We start from the raw sequence: 21,693 nt of genomic DNA on the forward strand, positions 1-21,693 counted from the left end.
GGATCCTAAGGAATGTACGCACTGTACAAAGATTAAGTGCACACATTGAAAAAAGATAGATATGTATTAATTCATCTAAGTTGAGGTAAAAACATAGTAAAAATATAAAAAACATGATGTTTTCCTTTAAAATAATCTGAGGATTCAACTGTTGTTAAAACAGTGAAAGCTCAAAGATGATTTATGTTAAAACATTTACGTTTTCATTTAATCATGCGGCAGACATATTATATATAACTTTTTTTTACTTTTAGGATATGTATGACATATCAAGGTATAATGAGAGATCCACTTTGATGCGGTGATCATAGACAAGTTGTCAATTAATAAAAGACATCCAGACCAACTTAAAATCCTTATTTCCATGCATATACACCACTGCAACTAACAATCTGTCATGGTCCTGTCTTCAGGTCACAGTCATAGTGGATCATGGCAGTCCCATGTTTTGTGTGAAAGCACTGGCTTTGTTTATTCAGGCCATGTGCTCTCTGTCTCGTCTCCTGACCCCGCCCCCTCGTTAATCACCTTGTTATTGTTTCATTCGTGTCACCTGTTCCTCTCATGATTTGCTCCCTTATTTAATGCCCTTGTGTTTGCTATTATTGTGTTTGATATCTATTGTTGTATAAGTGTCATCAAGTATTTGTTGTGTTTTTATTTTACTTTAAGTCAGTTCTTTGTTTGTTTCTGTTTTGTCCCACGTATTTTTTTTTGCTGTTTAGTGTTTAATAAACTTCTGTGTTCATCTGCCACCTGCTTCTGGGTTCTGTCCTTGCACATTCATGACCAACCTTAGTGATTTTTATATCCTGAACAAAAAAATAGAAATGACAGAAAATGTCAGAAGTATAACAATTAATTTACATACACATATCCTAAAAACTGATTGTGTGTGACTGATACTTCAGGTGATTTTAGGTCATTATGTTGAATTCAATAGTCAATAAAACACTCAGATACCAGTATAGCCACTTAAACGTTTCCAGTTTCAACTGTTAGATTAGTGTTGTGTGTGTACTTCAGTTATTTATCAGTGATTTTTTTGTCTTTGCACTCTATCTTTGTAAATGCAGAATTTTGATTTATTTTGGAAAATTGATGTTAAGCCATTAGCCCTAACCAGTTGTTAAAAGTTTGTGCAAAAGTTCTTGAAATGCAAAAATATGAAAAGATCAAGCCTGTGCAATTAGATCTTTTTCTTTTGGGTGCTTCATTTCCGTATGGGATTTTTCAAAGCTTCTCTATTGTGTCAGCTATGGTCAGTGATTTTCATCATCTTCTTACTGGCTTCACAATACTGAGGGCAGCATAAGGCCATTTTTTCATAAGGTTGCAAGTCTGGCAAAAATATCTGCATCCCAGCCAACTTTCCCATCAGAGTGAGATTTCAGCAGAAATAAGAACATTATCACGTGCCACTGAACACAGACAGGATTGACCAGCTTTTATTCCCTTTCTTACAGTTTCTAATCATTTGACTCAAAGGTGTGTATATATATATTATTTTTTTTCATACAGTATTTTTATGTATAGTATTTTTGAGTGCAGTATTTTCAACCATCTACAAGACTAATGTGTCATATTTGTTAAAATATTTTGTACATTAAAAAAAGTCTTTGCAGCCTTAAATTTTTTAGTTTAATCAATTCAGGGTTTTAAGTTATTATTTATCTTGACTAGAGATGAGTTGTTATGAAGTTGACTTATTTCATTTTTAATTTATAATGACTCATCTTAAGTTGATTAAACTTGAAAATTTAAGGCAGCAAATAATTTTTTACTCTATTGTGTACTTTATTAATATGGCGTATTTGTCATAGCTGAGGGTTTAAGTTTCTAATGACATAAAGTAGTCCTATAAAATCATTTATAAAATGTGATCATGCAGGTTGCAACACGTTTTTGAATCTCTCATGTTACCAGTTTGTTCATAAACACTGATTAATTTAGGAAGTTAAAGTATGCTTCTCATTTCTTCAATGTTGTTGCTCATCTGCTGTAAAGCGTGTTAACTGCAAACGCTGGAGGATCAATTGTTTAAATGGACAGCAAGGATCCTTGACAGAAGAAAAATATTGAGGACACAAATGAGTATCTTGCATGAACCCTGCGTCAAAAATTGCACGTGACAACAATGAAATGAAATCTAGTACTTTATATATATATTCTGTATAGTATGTGTGGGTGAATGTACTGTATACATTCCAGACATACACTCACCTAAAGGATTATTAGGAACACCTGTTCAATTTCTCATTAATGCAATTATGTAATTAACCAATCACATGGCAGTTGCTTCAATGCATTTAGGGATGTGGTTCTGGTCAAGACAATCTCCTGAACTCCAAACTGAATGTCAGAATGGGAAAGAAAGGCGATTAAAGCAATTTTGAGCGTGGCCTAGTTGTTGGTGCCAGACCGGCCGGTCTGAGTATTTCACAATCTGCTCAGTTACTGGGATTTTTATGCACAACCATTTCTAGGGTTTACAAAGAATGGTGGGAAAAGGGAAAAACATCCAGTATTCGGCAGTCCTGTAGGCGAAAATGCCTTGTTGATGCTAGAGGTCAGAGGAGAATGGGCCGACTGATTCAAGCTGATAGAAGAGCAACTTTGACTGAAATAACCACTCGTTACAACCGAGGTATGCAGCAAAGCATTTGTGAAGCCACAACAAGCACTACCTTTAGGCAGATGGGCTACAACAGCAGAAGACCCCTCCGGGTACCACTCATCTCCACTACAAATAGGAAAAAGAGGCTACAATTTGCACGAGCTCACCAAAATTGGACAGTTGAAGACTGGAAAAATGTTGCCTGATCTGATGAGTCTCGATTTCTGTTAAGACATTCAGATGGTAGAGTCATAATTTGGCGTAAACAGAATGAGAACATGGATCCATCATGCCTTGTTACCACTGTGCAGGCTGGTGGTGTAATGGTGTGGGGGATGTTTTCTTGGCACACTTTAGGCCCCTTAGTGCCAATTGGGCGGCGTTTAAATGCCACGACCTACCTGAGCATTGTTTCTGACCATGTCAATCCCTTTTTGACCACCATGTACCCATTATCTGACCACCTAAACCGAGACCAAGTCATGACCAAGACCAAGACAGGCCGAGGCTGAGACCGAGACCGAGACAAGACCAAGACAGGCTGAGACCAAGTCAAGACCAAGACCAGTGCAAGTCACTGCATTAAAACACTTATGATAAAAGGTAGAATATGCATAGGCACTTCTTGTCTGTGTGTGTGCGCGTGTGTGTGTGCCATCAGAGAAGTTGATAAAATAATTAAAGGCATTGCAGATATGTGGGAATTTATCTTTGTCTATAAGCAAATAAAGAGCTGAAATCAACTTAATCATTTATTCTGAACTGTCTTTCCATGGCTTGCCATCCACTTAACACAATGCAGGTGTAGAAAAATTGTCATTGGGAGAAACTTAAACAATGCTTAAACAATGCCAACATCATATGCCAAACCTGAATAAACTGCATAAAATTAATGATAAAAAAAATTTGTGATGTGCCATCAGTTGTGGTCTTTAAAATTCCGAGTCCTCTTTGTCTGAGACCGAGACAAGAGCGAGTAAAAATGCGGTCGATTCCAAGACGATACCAAGACCTTTCAAAAGTGGTCTTGAGAACTATAGGCTGTACAATTTACTTTTAATATACAATTTAACAATGAGGAAAAATTTTACCTTTATAACTTGCATTTGAAAAGACCTGGACAGCTCAGATTAACAGTATTTTTAACCTTCTTGGTTGTGAAGTTCAGGCTGTGAGTGTACTATCATATACCGCATCAACAACCAGCAGTGCTATCCCCGTCCCTGGATGGTTACAGATTTTGGCTTAAGAAGTCACATTTGGAGATTGGGTTATCATACTTTGGTCATTATGTCACTTTCACTTCACTCTGCACTGATTCCATTGTATATTCTCCTCTCATCAATTAACTGATTGTGACAATGACCTGTAATGTGTGTGACTACTATGACACTAGCTAGTCACAGCTAGTGATTTGATTGTTTGTCACGTGTGAAATGCTTTGCTGTATGACAGTATTTATTTACACTACTAGCTTTCAACTTTCTGGAAAAAAACGGTGACTTTTTGCCGTGTTTCCATAGAAACAGGGATGCACGCTATATTTTGAGAAAAACATACTGTATGGTTCCGAACTGCTGCTCTATCATACTAGCAGCTGCCTGTATTAAAACCTCAAAAAACAACTAGTTTTAAGAGAACGAAGTATTAAAAGACCTTTTCTCGTAGAATGAAAAGTTAAAGGACTGCCCTGCTAAAAAACATTTGATAAATTAAAATGGTTTAATACAAAATCTAATGCCTTTAGAACCAGCTTTGAACCAGCTGTTTACCAATGAAATGTATTTATGTATTTAGTTTTTTCCCAGTAGGATTTAATGCTTTTGGTTTTCATGATCAAATAACATCCCACCAATAGAACCCAACACAAATTTGCAGTATAGACCATCAAAAACCATTATACTGTAGTTTCTTTTGAAACAATACAATTCCCATTATACTCATTACATCCTTTAGATTTTCTGTGATGGTTTTTAAGCAGGTCTTTTGTTTTTTATCAGCAGGGTGTTTTATTGATGTATAGGGCAGAAATAGCGGATTGGTTTATTCAGTCTTCTGCATATAGCCTAAATGTCTTTGAACAGAAGTACTGTGCTGTAATGTCTGAAAAATGAATCCAGTGTTTTTGATTCAGGCAGCTCTATTGACTGAGTTAAAGGTGACTGAAAGGCAGAGCTGGAGTTATATAAGAGCTTTGTTTTATCGTGCGTGGTGTGGAGGATTTTAATCTGATGTGAGCTGAGAGGAGGAATGAAATCGCGCGTGTCAGATTCATCTCAGAGTGACTTAAATGAGCCGATTCTTATGAGTCACCATGAGTGGAGTCAGGATTGCGAAGCATTTTACGAGTCCATCTGTAGCCTACCGTTCAGCTATGCGGGCGGCTATCATGTTATATATCACGTGCTAGGTTATATAAAGGAGAAAGATCATACATTGAGGCAGATACGAGCTTTAATTCCGATGAGAGGTACACCGCCGGACGCCCAAAATCTGACAATGCAAAATTGTAAAAAAAAAACTATTAGAAATTAAATAGAAAATTGATTGGATTTAGTTTAAATTTATTACAGTAACCTTTGCTTATTCATGTTTTTATAGTTTTGCCACAAACATTTTTCTGCATTTGCCAAAATAAAATTGTTGAGTCTTTTCCAGCATACTGTAAATATTCGGATGACTGACTTAAATTTGACACATTATCCAATATTCAACATCTCTTACGAATTATAATTTATTCTGACCAAAACGAACCATTATTTTACACGAATCGTTCGATTGAATCTTTTTAAAAGAACCGAGTAGAATGATTCGTTTATCTGCGAGAGAGAGAGAGAGAGAGAGAGAGAGAGAGAGAGAGAGAGAGAGAGAGAGAGAGAGAGAATGTATATTTTTTTTCTCTGCGGTCGGGATATTATTTCACAGGCTGTAAATGAATCATATATTTCTGCTATATTTAAATGATATTAGCGCATAATGGACGCGTTTTCTTTATCCTCGTGGTCGTGGATGTTGTGTTATTTTGTGTCGATGGTGGGAAACAGATCGGCCAGGTGAGGATGCGCGTGTCCTTCATCTACATATCTGTGACCTATTCATGCATATTCAAACGAGCTAAAGTTACAATCTAATTCTATTTTAATGTATTATTTTATGACTAAAGTCTTTATTTGACAACATTTACACTATAAACTGCTGATCTGGTATGATTTCTGTCTTATTTGATCTTGTATTGTGATTTGGAAGCAGTGGAGTCGTGATCCTGTTTTTATACTGTAATCTGCCTCTATCACAAAACACGTTGTTGTATAACAATGTAAAATATAAAGATGATACACAGTATATGCGATAGTTTTAGGTTAAATATAAAAATAGTGGTCGACTGGTTTTAAGTTCCACACAAATTGTCATTCTGTACATGAGGCATAGGTCTTAGCCTAAATACATAAACATGTATGCCTTGCTTAATTTGTCACCCGAGGGATGTTTTTAGGTCAACATCATTGTGGAACCTGGGTCAACATCAACCAATCAGATTTGAGGGACAGGTTTACAGTAAATGTGAAGTTTAGGGGTTACACCATCATCTATCATTTCCTCCTAATTTTAGGGATAAGTTGTTTGTTTAAAAAACTATGTTCTTCTAGGATCAACTAACTGTGTGTGTATCTCACTTGGTAAAATCTTTTTTTGCTTTGCAGTAATGTTTCCTGGTAGATTGCTATAGATGAATAGGATGCCATAAACTTACTGTATATGTAAATCGGTCTTTATTCGTTATTTATTATGCTAAGGATAGGTGTTGCTCAGTTTTCTTAACATGATACTCTGTGGGGGCTGTGAGATGTTATTTTAAGCCTTTGTTCAGTTAACATACTCCCATATCAAGACAATGACATACTTTTATTTGGCCATACGTTTTACAGTATTTAGAGGAAAACAACTTTTTCACAGGCGCTTACATTGTCATATTCATTTCAGTCAGCATTTTCATTAATTTATTATCCAGTGTTAGGATTAGTTTTCATAATCATTTTATTTTTAAGAACTGTTCACGAATTGCAGAGCCTCTTTTTTATTGGACTTAACATTTTTCTTTTTTTACTGCTTTTATAGGCCTTTGTAGGTTTAGTTAATGTGTTTTTGGACAAAATAACAAATGAATGAGTTTTTTACTGGGTTAGGGATTTTGCTTGTAATTAAAAGTAGCTAAGTGTAATTTCTGTAGACTAGCCCTAACTTCATAAGTTCATAGGCCCAATCTGTAGTATATGTGGCTTTGGTTGCTGCTCGGGAAGGATGCTCAACTCGAGCTCACATTTGACTTCTAGACTACTACAGATAATTATAGAGGTGAAAAACATAAAGGAGGGATGCCTAAGAACTAATGCTTGCAGACGAGGCTGCGTTTATATGCTGGAAATAATTAGAAGATTAAATGGGGGTAGCTCCTTTTGTATATAAACTTCATTAAAACATTCGCATTTTTGGAAAAAATATAGAGGGGCTGACAGATGGATCATGTTCCTCAGCAGGTTGTTGGCCAGATCTTGAAAGACAGCCACAGTGTTTGAAAGACCACGGGACATGATCTAGTGTTCAGAATATCCTGTAATTGTCTTCCACTCATACCCCATTTAATGTGAATGAGGTGGTAGGTTTTATCTAGATCCAATAGTGACATGGCTCCAAAATATACTGAAGCCAAAGACTGTGCTGGGTGCTGAAAGTCATCACAAGTATAGGCTACTGTGTTTTTATTATCATATCTGTTATTGAATTACTCTTTACCTTTAGTCAAATCCTTGATTCTCTTGATAAAGAGACTTTTAGTGTCAGCCCAGCATTTGTTTACACCTGGAAATCATACATTTTCATCTCATTACATGTCAGACATGTCAAAAAAAGACAAAAGTGCTTTATAAGAGCGAGTTATTTATTTAGAAATTGCTCAAACATCTCTAGTTATGAACAGCCCACAACTTAATGCATCAAATCAGAGATTAAGTTGTGATACTAAAGGACAACAATGAGACCGGCAGACTGTCTGATTAAAAGTCACTTTGACCATCGGATGATTGTTGTCTCCGATGGGATATTATGAAATGCTCATAATTTAAATGGGACAATTGTGGCCTAGTGGTTAGAGAGTTTTATTTATGACCCAAAGGTTCACAGGTTTGATTCCCAGTGCTTGGCACATTACTATTTACTGAATTGGTTAAATTCAGAAGGCATATTAAACATGGGTTAGCATGCACTTATGTAACTTTCACTTAAACTACAGTACTTACGGGTATTTAGTGCACTATAGTACAGCATTAGGTGAAGTACGCTTATTGTATATTTTACTGTATATAATTGTGGTACAGATATAGCTTTGTTTCATAACTTTTTTTGTATGTGGTCCCTTTAATATTACCTAATATATTTTAGACCTATAGAGACTTCATCTGAAGAGTCATGTACCATAATAATGTTACGTTTTCAAAAGTTATTCAGGCATTTTCTTTTAATATCTCTAGACCAGTGATGCTGTATTAAAGGAATAGTCTACCCTTTTGCCATATTAAACTATGTTATTACCTCAAGTTACTTAGACGAATTAATACATATCTATCTTTTTTCAATGCGTGCACTGTACAGCGCGTTGTGAATGTGTTAGCATTTAGCCTAGCCCCATTCATTCCTCTGGTACCAAACAGGGAAGCCATCAAACACTTCCGTGGTTTCCCTATTTAAAGACTGTTACATGAGGAGTTATACCAGTAAGTATGGTGCCACAAAATAAAACTTTTTTTGGTACCATAGGAATGAATGGGGCTAGGCTAAATGCTAACACATTCACAATGCACTGTACAGTGCACGCATTGAAAAAAGATAGGTATGTATTAATTTGTCTAGGTTTAGGTAATAACATAGTTTAATATGGCAAAAGGGTAGACTATTCCTTTAAAACTCTGCAGGTATCTTCAGGTCACAGTTGTGATAAAATGTACCAGGTTTAGTTTCAGTTGGCTAAAGCAAAGATATAGGATAATGTCCATTTTGGCATGCTCCACGTCAGATATGTTAATGTGTTAAATAAAAAATAATTGATCTAATGTTGAATAGCTTTTATTTTTCTAGGAAGGGGTTCTACCTTAATGTCGCGCCAAGAGTTTGAATTCAATTAGCAAAATGAAATCAGAATGTCTGCAAATGTACTAGCTCAGTGAAGGCCAGATTTGTTAAGTAGGTCCTCAGCATGTATTTTAATGCTATTGGCTTTAAAGGCAGGAAAAGCCACCAAAACAGTCACATGCTTCAAAATGTGAGCATTCAGTAAAGAAATAATATAAGTCAGCTCACAGTATGTAAAAGACCATTAGAAAGAGAAAACCTTGACTACTGCAGACCTGTAGAGATGACAGACCTCTTGTTGAAGAGTCATTTTAAATCAGTTAGTAAAAGATTGAAGTCACACATCTATATCCAGTTAAAACTTAAAGATGATTTGGTTTTGTTTTGTTTTGTTTTGTTTCCCCAGAGCCATGCTGAATGACATTGGTGACTATGTAGGCACAGACATTGAAATATCCTGGTTGCCTAATCTGGATGATTTAATGAAAGGCTATGCACGAAACTTTCGGCCAGGGATTGGAGGTGAGTTTGATATTTATAGGTTGTGACGTTACATTACATTTCACAACTGCAGTTATTTTTTGGGCATTAATGTTTAGCTTGTTGGCAGCTATTATTTTTATGTTCTCAGTAGCTCAGACCCCAGACGGCCAAACCTGTGCTCCATTTCTACAGTCTATTTATAGAGTATTTAATAAGTGCGCATGTATATTCGGTCTGTTTTCAAAGAGACAGTCTTGTAATGTGTGAGAGGTGTGCCACATAAACAAACATGAATCCAATAAAAATTAAATGTTGAATTTACACTAATATACTAAGATATGACTAAGACTGATATATAAATATACATATATATATATATATATATATATATATATATATATATATATATATATATATATATACATACACACACACAGTATTTCAAATAGTCATATTTAAGTATATTAATAAATTATAAATAAATAAATAAATTATAATGTGCAGCATCAATGTGCGTGTGTTTGTGTGTGCCATATCAGTTATTGAAAAAATCATCTTACATCTTTCACATCAAACTTATTTATCATCAGATAGGGTGCTATCTATTTGTTTATTTTTTAAACAGATTAAAAACTGCAGTTAAAACTCATATATTATAGCATTCTACTCAAAGGTGTACATGTCCTCAGACTCAGAATTTTCTGTTTTTAATAGATCTTTTAAATAAATCTGTGTGAAATATTGGTGTTGACGTCTTCAAAATACGTAATTACTAAATTAAATATTTTTTGCAATAGTCAATTTTAGGACTCACTGCTAAAAAACAATAGAAACCATTGGTATACATTAAAATGTCATTAGAACCATTACGTTTTACCATTAAATCAAAGTTATTTTTGTAGTGTGTTTTGGGACATTTTTCAATAGGATTTAAGGGTCCCACCAATAGAACCGAACACATATCAGTGGAGACCCACATAGACCATTATAGTTTTCATAACAACCAAGAAAACTCATGTTAAAACCATTAAATCCAATATAATTACTGGGATGGTTTCTATTGTTCTTTAACAGGGTACTACATTTTACTTCTAAAATTGGTAACATTTATCTATACAAACAACCTGGTAACTTGGGGCCATTTCCAATATGTTATATAGCTTCACCTTAACTGATTGACCTTGACAGGAGATGATACCAAAATGATCAATAGTTAATTTAAAACATATAAACACAATTGATTTGATGTCAACATATCAACCCGGGGATCAACTACAAGAAAGGTCTTACCTGTGTGCTTGCCAGCAAGGGTTTCTCCACTAAGTCATGTTTTGCTAGGGGATCAAATACTTATTTCATTCACTGAACAAAACCAATTTATAAACTTTCTGTGAAGTGTTTTTCTGAATTGTTTGGTTGATATTCAGTCTTTTAGCTTGTAAAATAAGCTTACCATAAAAATTTATAGACACTTAATTTCTTTGTAAGTGGGCAAACTGTTTTTGTTTGAAAGGGATTTGATGATGTATTAATTCATTTTCTGGATTATCTAGAGGTTCCCTTAGGAATTTTCTATGGTTTTATTTAAGTAAAAGTATAGGTTGTTTTGGCAGATTGATTACCATTTGCATTACCATATATTTAATACAAACATCATGGTAAAACTATGGTTACTGTAGTAAAAGGCCAGGCATGGTTTGAATAATTGGATTGGTTTTACAAGAAAATGTATTTATAAAACAATAGAAATAAAAACTGAAATAAAAATGAAAAACATTTCCAGTAAATTATGTTCTCACTTTTATTAAGAACATCAACATTGGTTTATTTAACCTCAAATGCTCATATTAAAGATACTTTGTTTGAAATATTGTTCACTACAGTATGTTGATGTTTTTTGCAAGGCTCTGTATGTTTAGCTGTAATTTATTATTCTCTTTCAGAAGGTCATCCGTGTCATAGACATAGCCACACAACCTTTATGTGGCAAAATAAAAAGTCATTATTTGATTTATCTTTTCTCACAGGACCGCCTGTGAATGTTGCCATGGCTGTTGAAGTTGCCAGTATTGACCACATCTCAGAAGCCAACATGGTAATGTATGGATATTGTGTCTGATTTAAGTATCATCTCGGATGATCACTATAAAATATCACCAGCATTTCATAGTAACACTGAACAGCACCGTGGGCATGAAAGGGGGAGTGAATAATACAGATGCTGAGCTTTTAACTGCTGCAGTTGCCATGGCGATATGCATTTGCTACTCTTGACTGCCATGTGGCATTATAACCATTGACTTTTACTACATGGGAGCTAAACGCTCATTCTCTTGAGGAGCACAAGTAAGACATGATGTCACACTGCATGGGGTTTCACAGAAATAGAAATGCAATGACAATTCATTTATTATTCTTGCTCACCTTTATGTTCAAGCTCCAAAAGAGCACCATAAAAGTCTATATGACTTATGAAGTACATTACAAATCGTTTCAAGTCATACAGTAGAAAAATGGTTTGTGTTAGAAAAAGAAGCAAACTGGTATTCATTATAAAATCTTTACTGCTTTACTGGAAAAGCTTTTATGTCAAATCGGTTGCAGGTTTAGATATCTACATTTACCCCATACTGGCTGTTTACAGCAAGGTAAGACAGTTTTATTTATTAGTGCTTTATACAGTAGAAAAAGCATACAAATTGATTGCCTTCAAAAAGTAAAATGATCACTGGGCTTACAATTATTTAGTGTAGCACACTTGTTGTTGAGTTGATAATATTTCTGATTTTGCCAATAACAATAACAATATTTTGCATCCTTTAAAAAATGTGTTTGTGAAAGTTTTATATTGTTCTAGCTCCCTCTTACGACATGTTAATATGATTTATGTTAATAGGTTGATGTTGATGTTATTTATGGAAACAAAAGAGAAACCATGCAATATACATGAGGCAAAAAAATATGACACTTTAATACAACTCAGCAAATGAAACTTCTGTCAAACACAAGGGATGTGCACATTGATGTTGCAGTATGGATAAATTGATACCTAGAAACTAATAATTTGGTATTGATGTTATCTAAAAATGATCAATATTTTAATTATATTAATGATTTCATTATAAGTAAGTGTTTCTGCATTGTAGAAAAATATTTGCTGCCTTATTTGTGTTCTTTTGTTTTGTTTAATCAATTCAGATTCACAAATCATTTAAACTTACTATTATTTATCTTGACTATAGATGAGTTGCTACAACTTATAAAATGAAGTTGACCTATTTCAACTATATTTTATAAGTTATAACAACTCATCTGTAGTCAGAACGTATAAAGAGGCTGAACAAAAACTAGCTGCCAAGTCTCCCTCTGTTCGTTACAGGAAAGTTTTGAGGGAGAGAAACACTATCCAGGTATGAAGAGGCTTTAAATTCAAATAAATGGGTGTTAATGGTTTATCGTTCATCAGTTGGGTAAAAAACGAAAGTGTTTTGAAACTGATCTCATTGATGTAATTTCCCGTAACTTTATTGTTATAGTTGTGCTGTAAACTCAGCTATTCTCTTTAATTCAGGACAACTGTTGAAGCTATATTTTATAGTTTTTAGTATATGTACACTACAATAAGGAAGACTGAAATATTCAACATGATCTTACGGAAAGTCGTGTTATAGTCACGAAAAATTGAATTAATTTATTCGTGGCTTGAGCAGAAATTCCTATAAATAGTTTCTCCTGTTCCTGGCACGACTTTCTTTTTTGTGTCATTTTATCTATTGCTCTCTCATTTTTTCCCCTATTTTTAAATCATTGTCGCTTGGGGTTAGATTTGGGGTTTGGGTTAGGATGTACGTTTATGTATTGGTTTCTACATGTTTTTCTTTCGTTTTTAAAACTATTCTCGTCGGAGTTGGGGTTTGGGTTACGATGTCTAAAAATGAAACAGAAAGTGACTCTAACCCCAACCCCAAGCGACAATGGTAAGAAAATAGGAAACAACTATGATAAAACAATTCATAAAATAACACAAAAAAGAAAGTCATGCAAAGGACACGGAAAACTATTTATGGAAATCAGTGTGCGAGTGACATGAAAAAGACATTTGTGCTCAAGGCACAAAAAAGCTGAATTTTATGCCATGTACACAAATAAATTAATCACATTTTTTGTGACTATAACACGACTTTCCGTGAGATCAGTCTGGATATTTTATATGTATATTTTATAATATGAGATATTATGGTATTTCAGCAAGAAACATAATGAGGTAAAACCATTTCATGGAGACTGGACATATGTCTTATACATCATATTTATCAAGGACAAATGATGCTCTTAATCATGATAAAGAAAAGTCTGAAGCTTTCCCTATTTAAGTAGTTATAAATACTTGTGATAGCAGTTAGAAATGGGTGGCTAATAACATTATACAATGTATTGTTGATGCAATATAAATTTTTTTCTCATGGCATAAACTAGTTACTGGTGAAAGAGTGTTGAAAAATCTTGGCAGCTGATTTTAAACAGGTCACAGATGGTGTGCTGAAAAAGGCAAATGTATTTATATCCTCGGTATAAAAATAGAGCCTTTACGTGTTAACACTGCACAACAACTTGAGGATGATAAACAGAGAAACTCACCTGCAAAATAACAATGACAAAAAATTATACATTTAAATGTTGTGATATGTGTGTGCAATATTCTCAAATACATGAATGTAGTGTATGTAAGAAATGTAAGAAACCTCACTTGACCCTGTGAAAAGCTATTTTCTCTATGTGTAATGTTTGCCAAAATTCTAAAGAATAGTCACATTACTTCTGTCACAGTTTTGTTACCCTCATGCCATCCCAAATACATTATATATAAACAGATTTCTTATTGATTTATTTACAGAAATAAACAAAAAAGATCAAACCTGAAAGTTATCAGTTGAGACTTGCCATCCAATTTGTTTTAAGCTTTAGATCAGTGGTCATTACCCAAAATAGCAAGACACTGAAGTAAAAACTTTAACAGTAAACATATTGAAAAAGAGTCAATATGTAAGGGTAAACCCCAATGTAATTTGATGTTTACTGGATGTATGTAAAATAATGTAAAGTGGTCGACAGAGATGGGTTTTTTATGGCTGATGCTGATATTAAGAAATCAGTGTGACCGATATGAGACCAGAATGAACAGAAATGTAGTTACATTAAATATACAGTAATTTACAGAGACAAAATTGGTGAAACTAGATGAATATTATTATAACATTATATTGTAACAACCAGACCAAAGAGCAACATAGAACAGGACACCGGGACGTCAACGAAACAATTCTTTATTTTTAGATTTAAAAACGGGTTACCCCCCTTTTTTCTTTTGGCAATCCACTGGCAGGCAGGCAGGTTCTCTATAATGATTTAGATGCTCAGCTGGCACTCTGCTTCTGATGCCTTAGTCCAGGAGCGAAGTCAATCCGCCAAACGTGACGTAACCACAGTCCAATGCCAAGGTCCCTGCTCTAGGCAGCCGGCAGAATAAATGCTGGCGAGAGGCACAGTAATAGCACAGTTCCTTAAGGGCTAAAATATCTCAATGCTTAGTTCACAAAGCAGCAGAGTCTTTCCATTCCTTCCTCAGCCATACAATTTATATCGGCCATGATGTGAAGGACCAGAGCTCTCCTACCAACAAACAATATCCCTCAATAGCTAACACATTTACCCCCGACTGACAACCTATCTTGACAGGCCGCTTAGCACACTTTAACCTACATAAGAGCTCCTACCACAAAGGCAAAACCAAGCGTCCCGCCACCCTCTGGCTAATTACATAGGCAACCAGGATGGCTGCATCTAAGTTCCCTGTGTTTCTTGTCATGGCCAAGGTGGCTGAATCTGAGTCTCCTGTCTTTCCTGTCACAGCCAAGATAACTGAATTTGAGTTCCCTGTACTTCCTGTCATGGCCAAGATGGCTGTGCTGATCCAGAGCCTCCTGGACTCTCCACCACACCCATACCGGGCTTTTGCCATTTCACAGGCTTGGCCCTCCATCCCTTACCTGGTCCGCCTCCACTTCACCTACCTCCTGGACTTTTCTGATCTTGTTAGGAGTGTCTGTAAGCCGCTTCTCAGGAAGAGGGCTATGCCACAGTTACCAGTTAGAGTGCCTGTGATTGCCACCAGAGGGCACCCCACCCCACCCCAGACTACAGTACTATCATTCTCTCATGGACTGCAATTCACATTGTTTCCAGCTGTTTGTCATTTACGGGCACTGCGTAATATCATTGCGCCTGCTGCACCCATATTACAGCCCTTGATTATTACACGGGATATAGTTACTAGCCATATCAGCCTAGAAAAATGCATTCAGACAGCCTTCATAGTTAGCCTAATGGAATTCTGTTTGAAATATAAACAGAGAGTGCCTTTATGATAACTGATCCCATATTTGAAAACTACAATTGAAATTTCTCACAAGAAATGCAATTAAAAGGTGTAAAAAGTGAAAATATAACTTTATTTACACTAAATTTGTGCTTCCACCATCTTATTTTTCGAACTTGACCAGGCTTGACCAATCACATTCCTTGTGCACGCCCACGCATAGAATTGTGGGACAGGACAATGAAGGTATCTCAGGAGACAGGAAAAAACCAAACATTGGATTTGGATGTGCCTTGATGCCTTCATGTCTTAGACTGCTGCCTTTGAAGGATTCATTTTAGAGCTTTCGGACACACACATCCCTTGTTTATGGATATTACTTCAAAAACACTGCGTGTAGCCTTTGCGTCTCTGTGTAATTTATTACAGTAGTTTAAGCATTTTAATGAAGCATGAAATGCACATGAGCTTTAACTTTATGGTGATCTAAATCTGCTGTTAACATATGTGAAAGTTTTTGGTGAAATATGCACATATTGTAATAACAGAGAATAGGAATATATGCTGTTATAGGAAATAGGGAGAACCTCCCATAGCAGACCTAGACAGGTGGTGCTGTGAGAGGGGAGAGGCCAGGAATAATCCCATTGCGCACTGCATTGGATGAACCAAGATGGGACAAAATAAATAAGTTATGTAGATAGGAAGGGAAATTTGATGTATTTATAACAAGAAATAGACCTATATTTTAAAGTGAACACCTATATTAAGCTGCTTTTGAAAAGTATTCTTATTTTTTGGACATCCAATCACAGTCTTTAAAAGAAGTGTCATGCCTAGCAATGAGGTCAGCCACACCTCCACACTGTAAAAAATGCAGCATTTTTGTCAAATCAACAAATATTTGTGTTACTTTAACTTAAAAAATGTAAACAATTTTTAACTTAAAAAAGTTAAACAATTTTAGGTAGAATTGAAGTTGTTTTAACTTCATGCTGCATATTTTTTACAGTGCAAATTAAGTTTTTCCTCACTCAGAGTTGCTCTTAAACTGTAAAAAGAATATGAGCCCTATAAGAAACACTTTAAAAGTATTTTTTGATAGTCATTTTGGAGCAAGACAGTCTCAGTATTCATTATTCAACATGACATGGAAGAGAATGGCTTAGATATAATAAGCTCATCTTTTGTATTCCCAGCTGCTCCTATAGAAAATAATCACTTTATAATATTCTTGATACAGTACATGATCAAGTCCACAGTTGTGTGTTTGTGTTTGCAGGAATACACCATGACAGTGTTTCTACGACAGAGCTGGAGAGACGATCGTCTGTCATACAACCACACAAATAAAACTCTGGGTCTGGACAGTCGCTTTGTAGACAAACTCTGGGTACCTGACACATTCATTGTGAATGCAAAATCGGCCTGGTTTCACGATGTTACAGTGGAGAACAAACTCATCCGCTTGCAGCCTGATGGAGTCATTCTGTACAGCAGCCGGTACGTCTGGGATTTTTATTTCACAGTAAAAGATCGATTTGGAAAATATTGACAGATGTGTTTAATTAATAAAGGCTGCAGTGATGAGGATCTGAGCAACCCTAAAACCTTGTGTTAAAGAACTTGTTTTATTACCGCCAGCTTGGGGTGAAAAGCTTTGTTGTAACTTGTACTCCTCATTTTTAAGTCACTTTGAAAGCTTAGATTAAAGCTAAAAAAAATAAATCCTGAACATTGCACACGTCTTAGAATCAGCTACTGTTACGAATTCACCCGCCTCTTCGCGTGCTCCCGGTCGACAGAGGGCGGCCTTCACCAGGGTATCAGTCAGTATAAACATCAGGTTTGTTGATGACAAATAAACTTTATCACAGAACCTGATGATGCATTGATCTAAAGGGGGTCGCACACAGAACACGCAGCTAAGCCTGCGTCGAGTCGCCTCTAGGACAACTCGGAGGTATCGTACACCGGAAGTGCACATTAAATAGCGCGAGCGTAGTAAGATATCGTCTACTTCAAAATGCAAAATATATGTTAGCAGCCAATGTTAATCGTTAATGATTTGGGACAAATATGATGTTATTTAATGTTAAACTATGTGAGCGGCCCTCTGTGCTGCGACAGGGATTTTAGCAATTTCCTGAGTCGGTGTGCGTATACTCATTGTCGTCCCATTTATATGCGCATATTACTAATGCCCTCTTTAAATAACAAAAAACGTATTGCTGGTCAATGGCGTAGTCTATTTTAGTTTCCTCAAATTAGCAACGCGCCAACAATGCGCCTGAACACACCTCGTTTTCACCCATGGGTGCAAAAGGGGGCGCAAATGCATTTGATATTTAAACAACGTGGCGCTAAACATGAAAATTATAATTGCACAGGGTGGAAACTAGCAAAAGACACTTGCGTTGCTGGGTGTAACATAGAGCCCAATGTGTTCGATTTTTTTAGAACAGCGCTGAGCTTCGCATCCGGTGCGCAACCACCTTTAGTTTAATTTAGGTTACAGATGTGGATAGAGGTTTGGTTCGAACTAATGGAAGAGATAATAAATCAAATGTTTATTTATGCTTAGGTGTATAGGGCTTTTTGGGTGTCTTCTCTCCCTTTAGGTTTTCATTTCATGGGACTTTAAACTCACTCAGTTGAAATGTTTGTGTGCTGTTGCTTTAGTCCGATTGTCTTTTTTGTATGTAATTGTCAGACCATATTCACCTCCAGCGATTGTATCTCTTTCAGGATTACATCTACAGTGGCCTGCGACATGGACCTTACCAAATACCCTATGGATGAACAGGAGTGCATGTTGGACCTGGAAAGCTGTGAGTCAGGGAAATATGTTCAGGGGAATAAAACTTTAATGGCATAAAGAGACCTACATGTACATATATCTTATTATGTAACTAATAACAAGACAAGACTAACTATTTCGAAAAAATGACAACAACAATACTAAAATAATAAAAAAATAAACACACATGTGCCTGAAAGAATGATTTATCTGAAAATCTGTTTGTTAGATGGTTACTCTTCAGAGGATATTGTCTATCACTGGTCAGACAGTCAGACACAAATCCACGGACTGGACAAACTGGAGCTGTCTCAGTTTACCATCACAGATTATCGCTTTGTTACAGAAATGATGAACTTTAAATCTGGTATGAAACTAAAATTTCTCCAAAACAATATTAACCACTTCCCACTGCTGTCATTTGAAATACGTTTTGTAACTTTATTAAAACTTTTCTTTGCATACAGCGGGCCGATTTCCAAGACTCAGTTTACGTTTCAGCTTACGACGTAATCGAGGAGTTTACATTATCCAGTCTTACATGCCCTCCATCCTATTGGTTGCCATGTCGTGGGTTTCCTTCTGGATCAGCCAATCGGCTGTGCCTGCGAGGGTGTCTTTAGGTCAGTCTTTTAATTTCAGATATTTTTATCAAATATTCTCAATATACAGTATCTTAAAATACCAGTGAAAAAATTCAACATAGTTTACAAAAGAAAATAATGATCAAACCCGTAAATGCTTGTATTTTCTGTTACTGTTTTCTTTAGGGATCACCACAGTGCTCACTATGACGACATTGATGGTTAGCGCTCGCTCATCGTTGCCCCGTGCATCCGCCATCAAAGCTCTGGACGTGTATTTCTGGATCTGCTACGTCTTTGTGTTCGCTGCCTTGATTGAATACGCGTTTGCTCACTACAATGCAGACTACAGCAAGAAGGAGAAAGCCAAAGTCAAGACACACAAAAAACCAGAGGTAAAAACTGAGCAAACTTTTCCTTTCCTATACCTGACACTATAAATAATAAATGATCTTTATCTGAATATTATCACAATCTTACAGAAATCTTCAAATTGATATGTAATAAATCTTTACTATTTTCCCATTGTTAAGTAATACTAAGTCTGGAACTTGAAATCACAATGCATGGGACAAAATCTTACTTATGGTGAATAAAAACATGCAGTTTATTTTGTCTTGAAGTCTATGGTGAAGAATGGAAAGCAGGCCATGGTTCTGTTCTCCCTCTCTATGGCTGGCATGAATCAGGGCCTTCTGATCTCAAAGAGACAGAGCCGAACCCAGCGCTCCACTGAACCTCCCCCTAATCTACAGGAGGACAGCGAAGCCCGTGGCACTCAGTCCCGTCGAGTACAGAAAGAAAGCAACGAAGACAAAAAATGCTGTAAATGTAGACCCATTGATGCTGACACCATTGACATCTACGCTCGCGCCGTCTTCCCTTTCACCTTTGCTGTGGTTAATGTCATCTACTGGGTGGCTTACACTATGTAATGAGTTATTAAGGATTAAGTTCTGCATGTATATACATCAATAAACTGATGTGTCACCAAATCAAGAGATTATAATACAGAAATATCTATACATTATAACAGGATATTATTTATTAAACTATTAAATGCTCACGAATGCACTGTTGTAATATAGGTTTAAATATGTTAAATAGGTTGTGTTTAATTTTTTTGGGAAGACTGAAACATATTTACAGTGATATTCATGCTTTCCTTTATTTTGCTCTACATCTGCTCTTAGTTGTCATTTAATCTCAGTATATCCTCTCTTTCCGTATATTTGCATCAGATTAGTTTCTCTGTGCTGGTATAAATGAGCGCTGTTGGAATAAAGTTGAATTTTGAACGACCTGTTGTTTCCTATTGAGTCTTTTCAGTTTCAAAATGGCAAATAATAAACAATATTTTATCTCCAGTGGCAGAATTTACTGTAAAACTTCTTTTATTTTATTGATTTTAAATGACTACATCATGAAATCTTGCAATATATTTGTTTTATTGCTGCATGTTGGTTTGTTTACTGAAACGCTATTGAACAAACTGTGCTTAGTACACATCAGGCATGTTTCATATTTAACATGAACATCTAGCACAAGCAAGATTTTTAAAACAAACATTGCTCTTCTATGGAGCTTTACAAGATCCTATTTTTACAACCAATTGCAATTTTATTTACAGTGGTTAAACATTATTTAAAATTATAATTAAAAGTTTGTAAAATTACAAATATTATGTGTCAATTTAACCGTTAATTAACCGTTGAACTGTTATTTTAAGTATTATTTTATTAATGACAACATACAAAAATCAACATACAGAAAAATCTGTAATTAAAGGTGCAGTTCATTATATTAAAAGTACATGACCATACTAACAATTTAACATGAAAAACACAAAAGAATTAAAATAATATATGTTTTATAATTAATTAATTGATAAACTATTTACATGTAGGGTCACTTAAGACTGAATATGTAATTACAATTAACCAATCTTTCACCAATCTTTACTTTGTATTTACTAGCACCTAACCCAACCAAACTTAATCATCACAGAAAGGTGCAACACCCAGTAAACACGTGACATCACACCATACAGTCAACAGGCAAATGCGGTCAATACATCATCATCTGTGTAAGTCTATGGTGGTCTTTATCAGGGGATTACTGTATAGACCTCAGAATGTTCTGACTGACCAATCAGCATCAAGTATTCCAGCCGTGTAATAAAATGGTTTAATTGTATTATAGGATTCATGTCCACGTTGCATTTTGAATCAAACAGATGAGCCACTTTACAAATCAAAAAGCAATGAGACCACCAAAACCCACAGTTTATGAATGAAGGTTAGAATGAGAGTCTAAAATAATTGTTTAATATAAACTCATCTTATCAAAAAGTTTACCAGCAGGGGGAGCAAAAGAGACAGCATACAGTACAAAATCCCCAAGACATTAACTGCAGAAATATTTATTGCAGTTGTTTCTCTTAAATGAAAATGTTCAATGTGAGCCGCGTTGAATAAAAGTGTCTGCTAAATGAACAATAATTATATCAGTATTTATATAAATAATTAATCATTTTATATATATGCTAATTTTCTGAATAAGCGGCATATTAAACACGCAATTAGTATTTTTAAACTATTGAACCTCCCTTGTGTTTTTTCTGTTAACTTTTTATATTTCAAAGAGACCGAAACCAAGTAAAATATTTTATAGGAGGTAATATTAATTTAGGTTTAACTCTCTTGTAATT

At 35.4% G+C, this 21,693-nt stretch overlaps 1 protein-coding gene across 1 annotated transcript; it reads left to right on the forward strand.

Moving 5' to 3' along the window:
- Positions 1–5,462: 5,462 nt before the first annotated feature.
- Positions 5,463–20,284, forward strand: gabrd (gamma-aminobutyric acid type A receptor subunit delta). Its single transcript, XM_065247796.1, has 9 exons — positions 5,463–5,670; positions 9,147–9,262; positions 11,251–11,318; positions 16,882–17,102; positions 18,348–18,430; positions 18,629–18,766; positions 18,867–19,022; positions 19,170–19,378; positions 19,607–20,284. The coding sequence occupies exons 1-9, from the start codon at positions 5,594–5,596 to the stop codon at positions 19,916–19,918; spliced, it is 1,380 nt and encodes a 459-aa protein (XP_065103868.1). The 5' UTR covers positions 5,463–5,593; the 3' UTR covers positions 19,919–20,284.
- The last annotated feature ends 1,409 nt before the right edge of the window (positions 20,285–21,693 follow it).

Source organism: Paramisgurnus dabryanus, chromosome 11 (assembly GCF_030506205.2).
Source record: "Paramisgurnus dabryanus chromosome 11, PD_genome_1.1, whole genome shotgun sequence".
In the NCBI taxonomy this organism is placed as follows: Eukaryota; Metazoa; Chordata; class Actinopteri; order Cypriniformes; family Cobitidae; genus Paramisgurnus; species Paramisgurnus dabryanus.

What these genes read in the sequence shown, in the direction of transcription:
- gabrd (XM_065247796.1), top strand. Translation starts at nt 5,594, where the DNA reads ATGGACGCGTTTTCTTTATCCTCGTGGTCGTGGATGTTGTGTTATTTT. An exon ending in ACATCTCAGAAGCCAACATG is followed by an intron (nt 11,319 to 16,881) that starts GTAATGTATGGA and finishes TTGTGTTTGCAG; the next exon opens with GAATACACCATGACAGTGTT. An exon ending in CATGTTGGACCTGGAAAGCT is followed by an intron (nt 18,431 to 18,628) that starts GTGAGTCAGGGA and finishes TCTGTTTGTTAG; the next exon opens with ATGGTTACTCTTCAGAGGAT.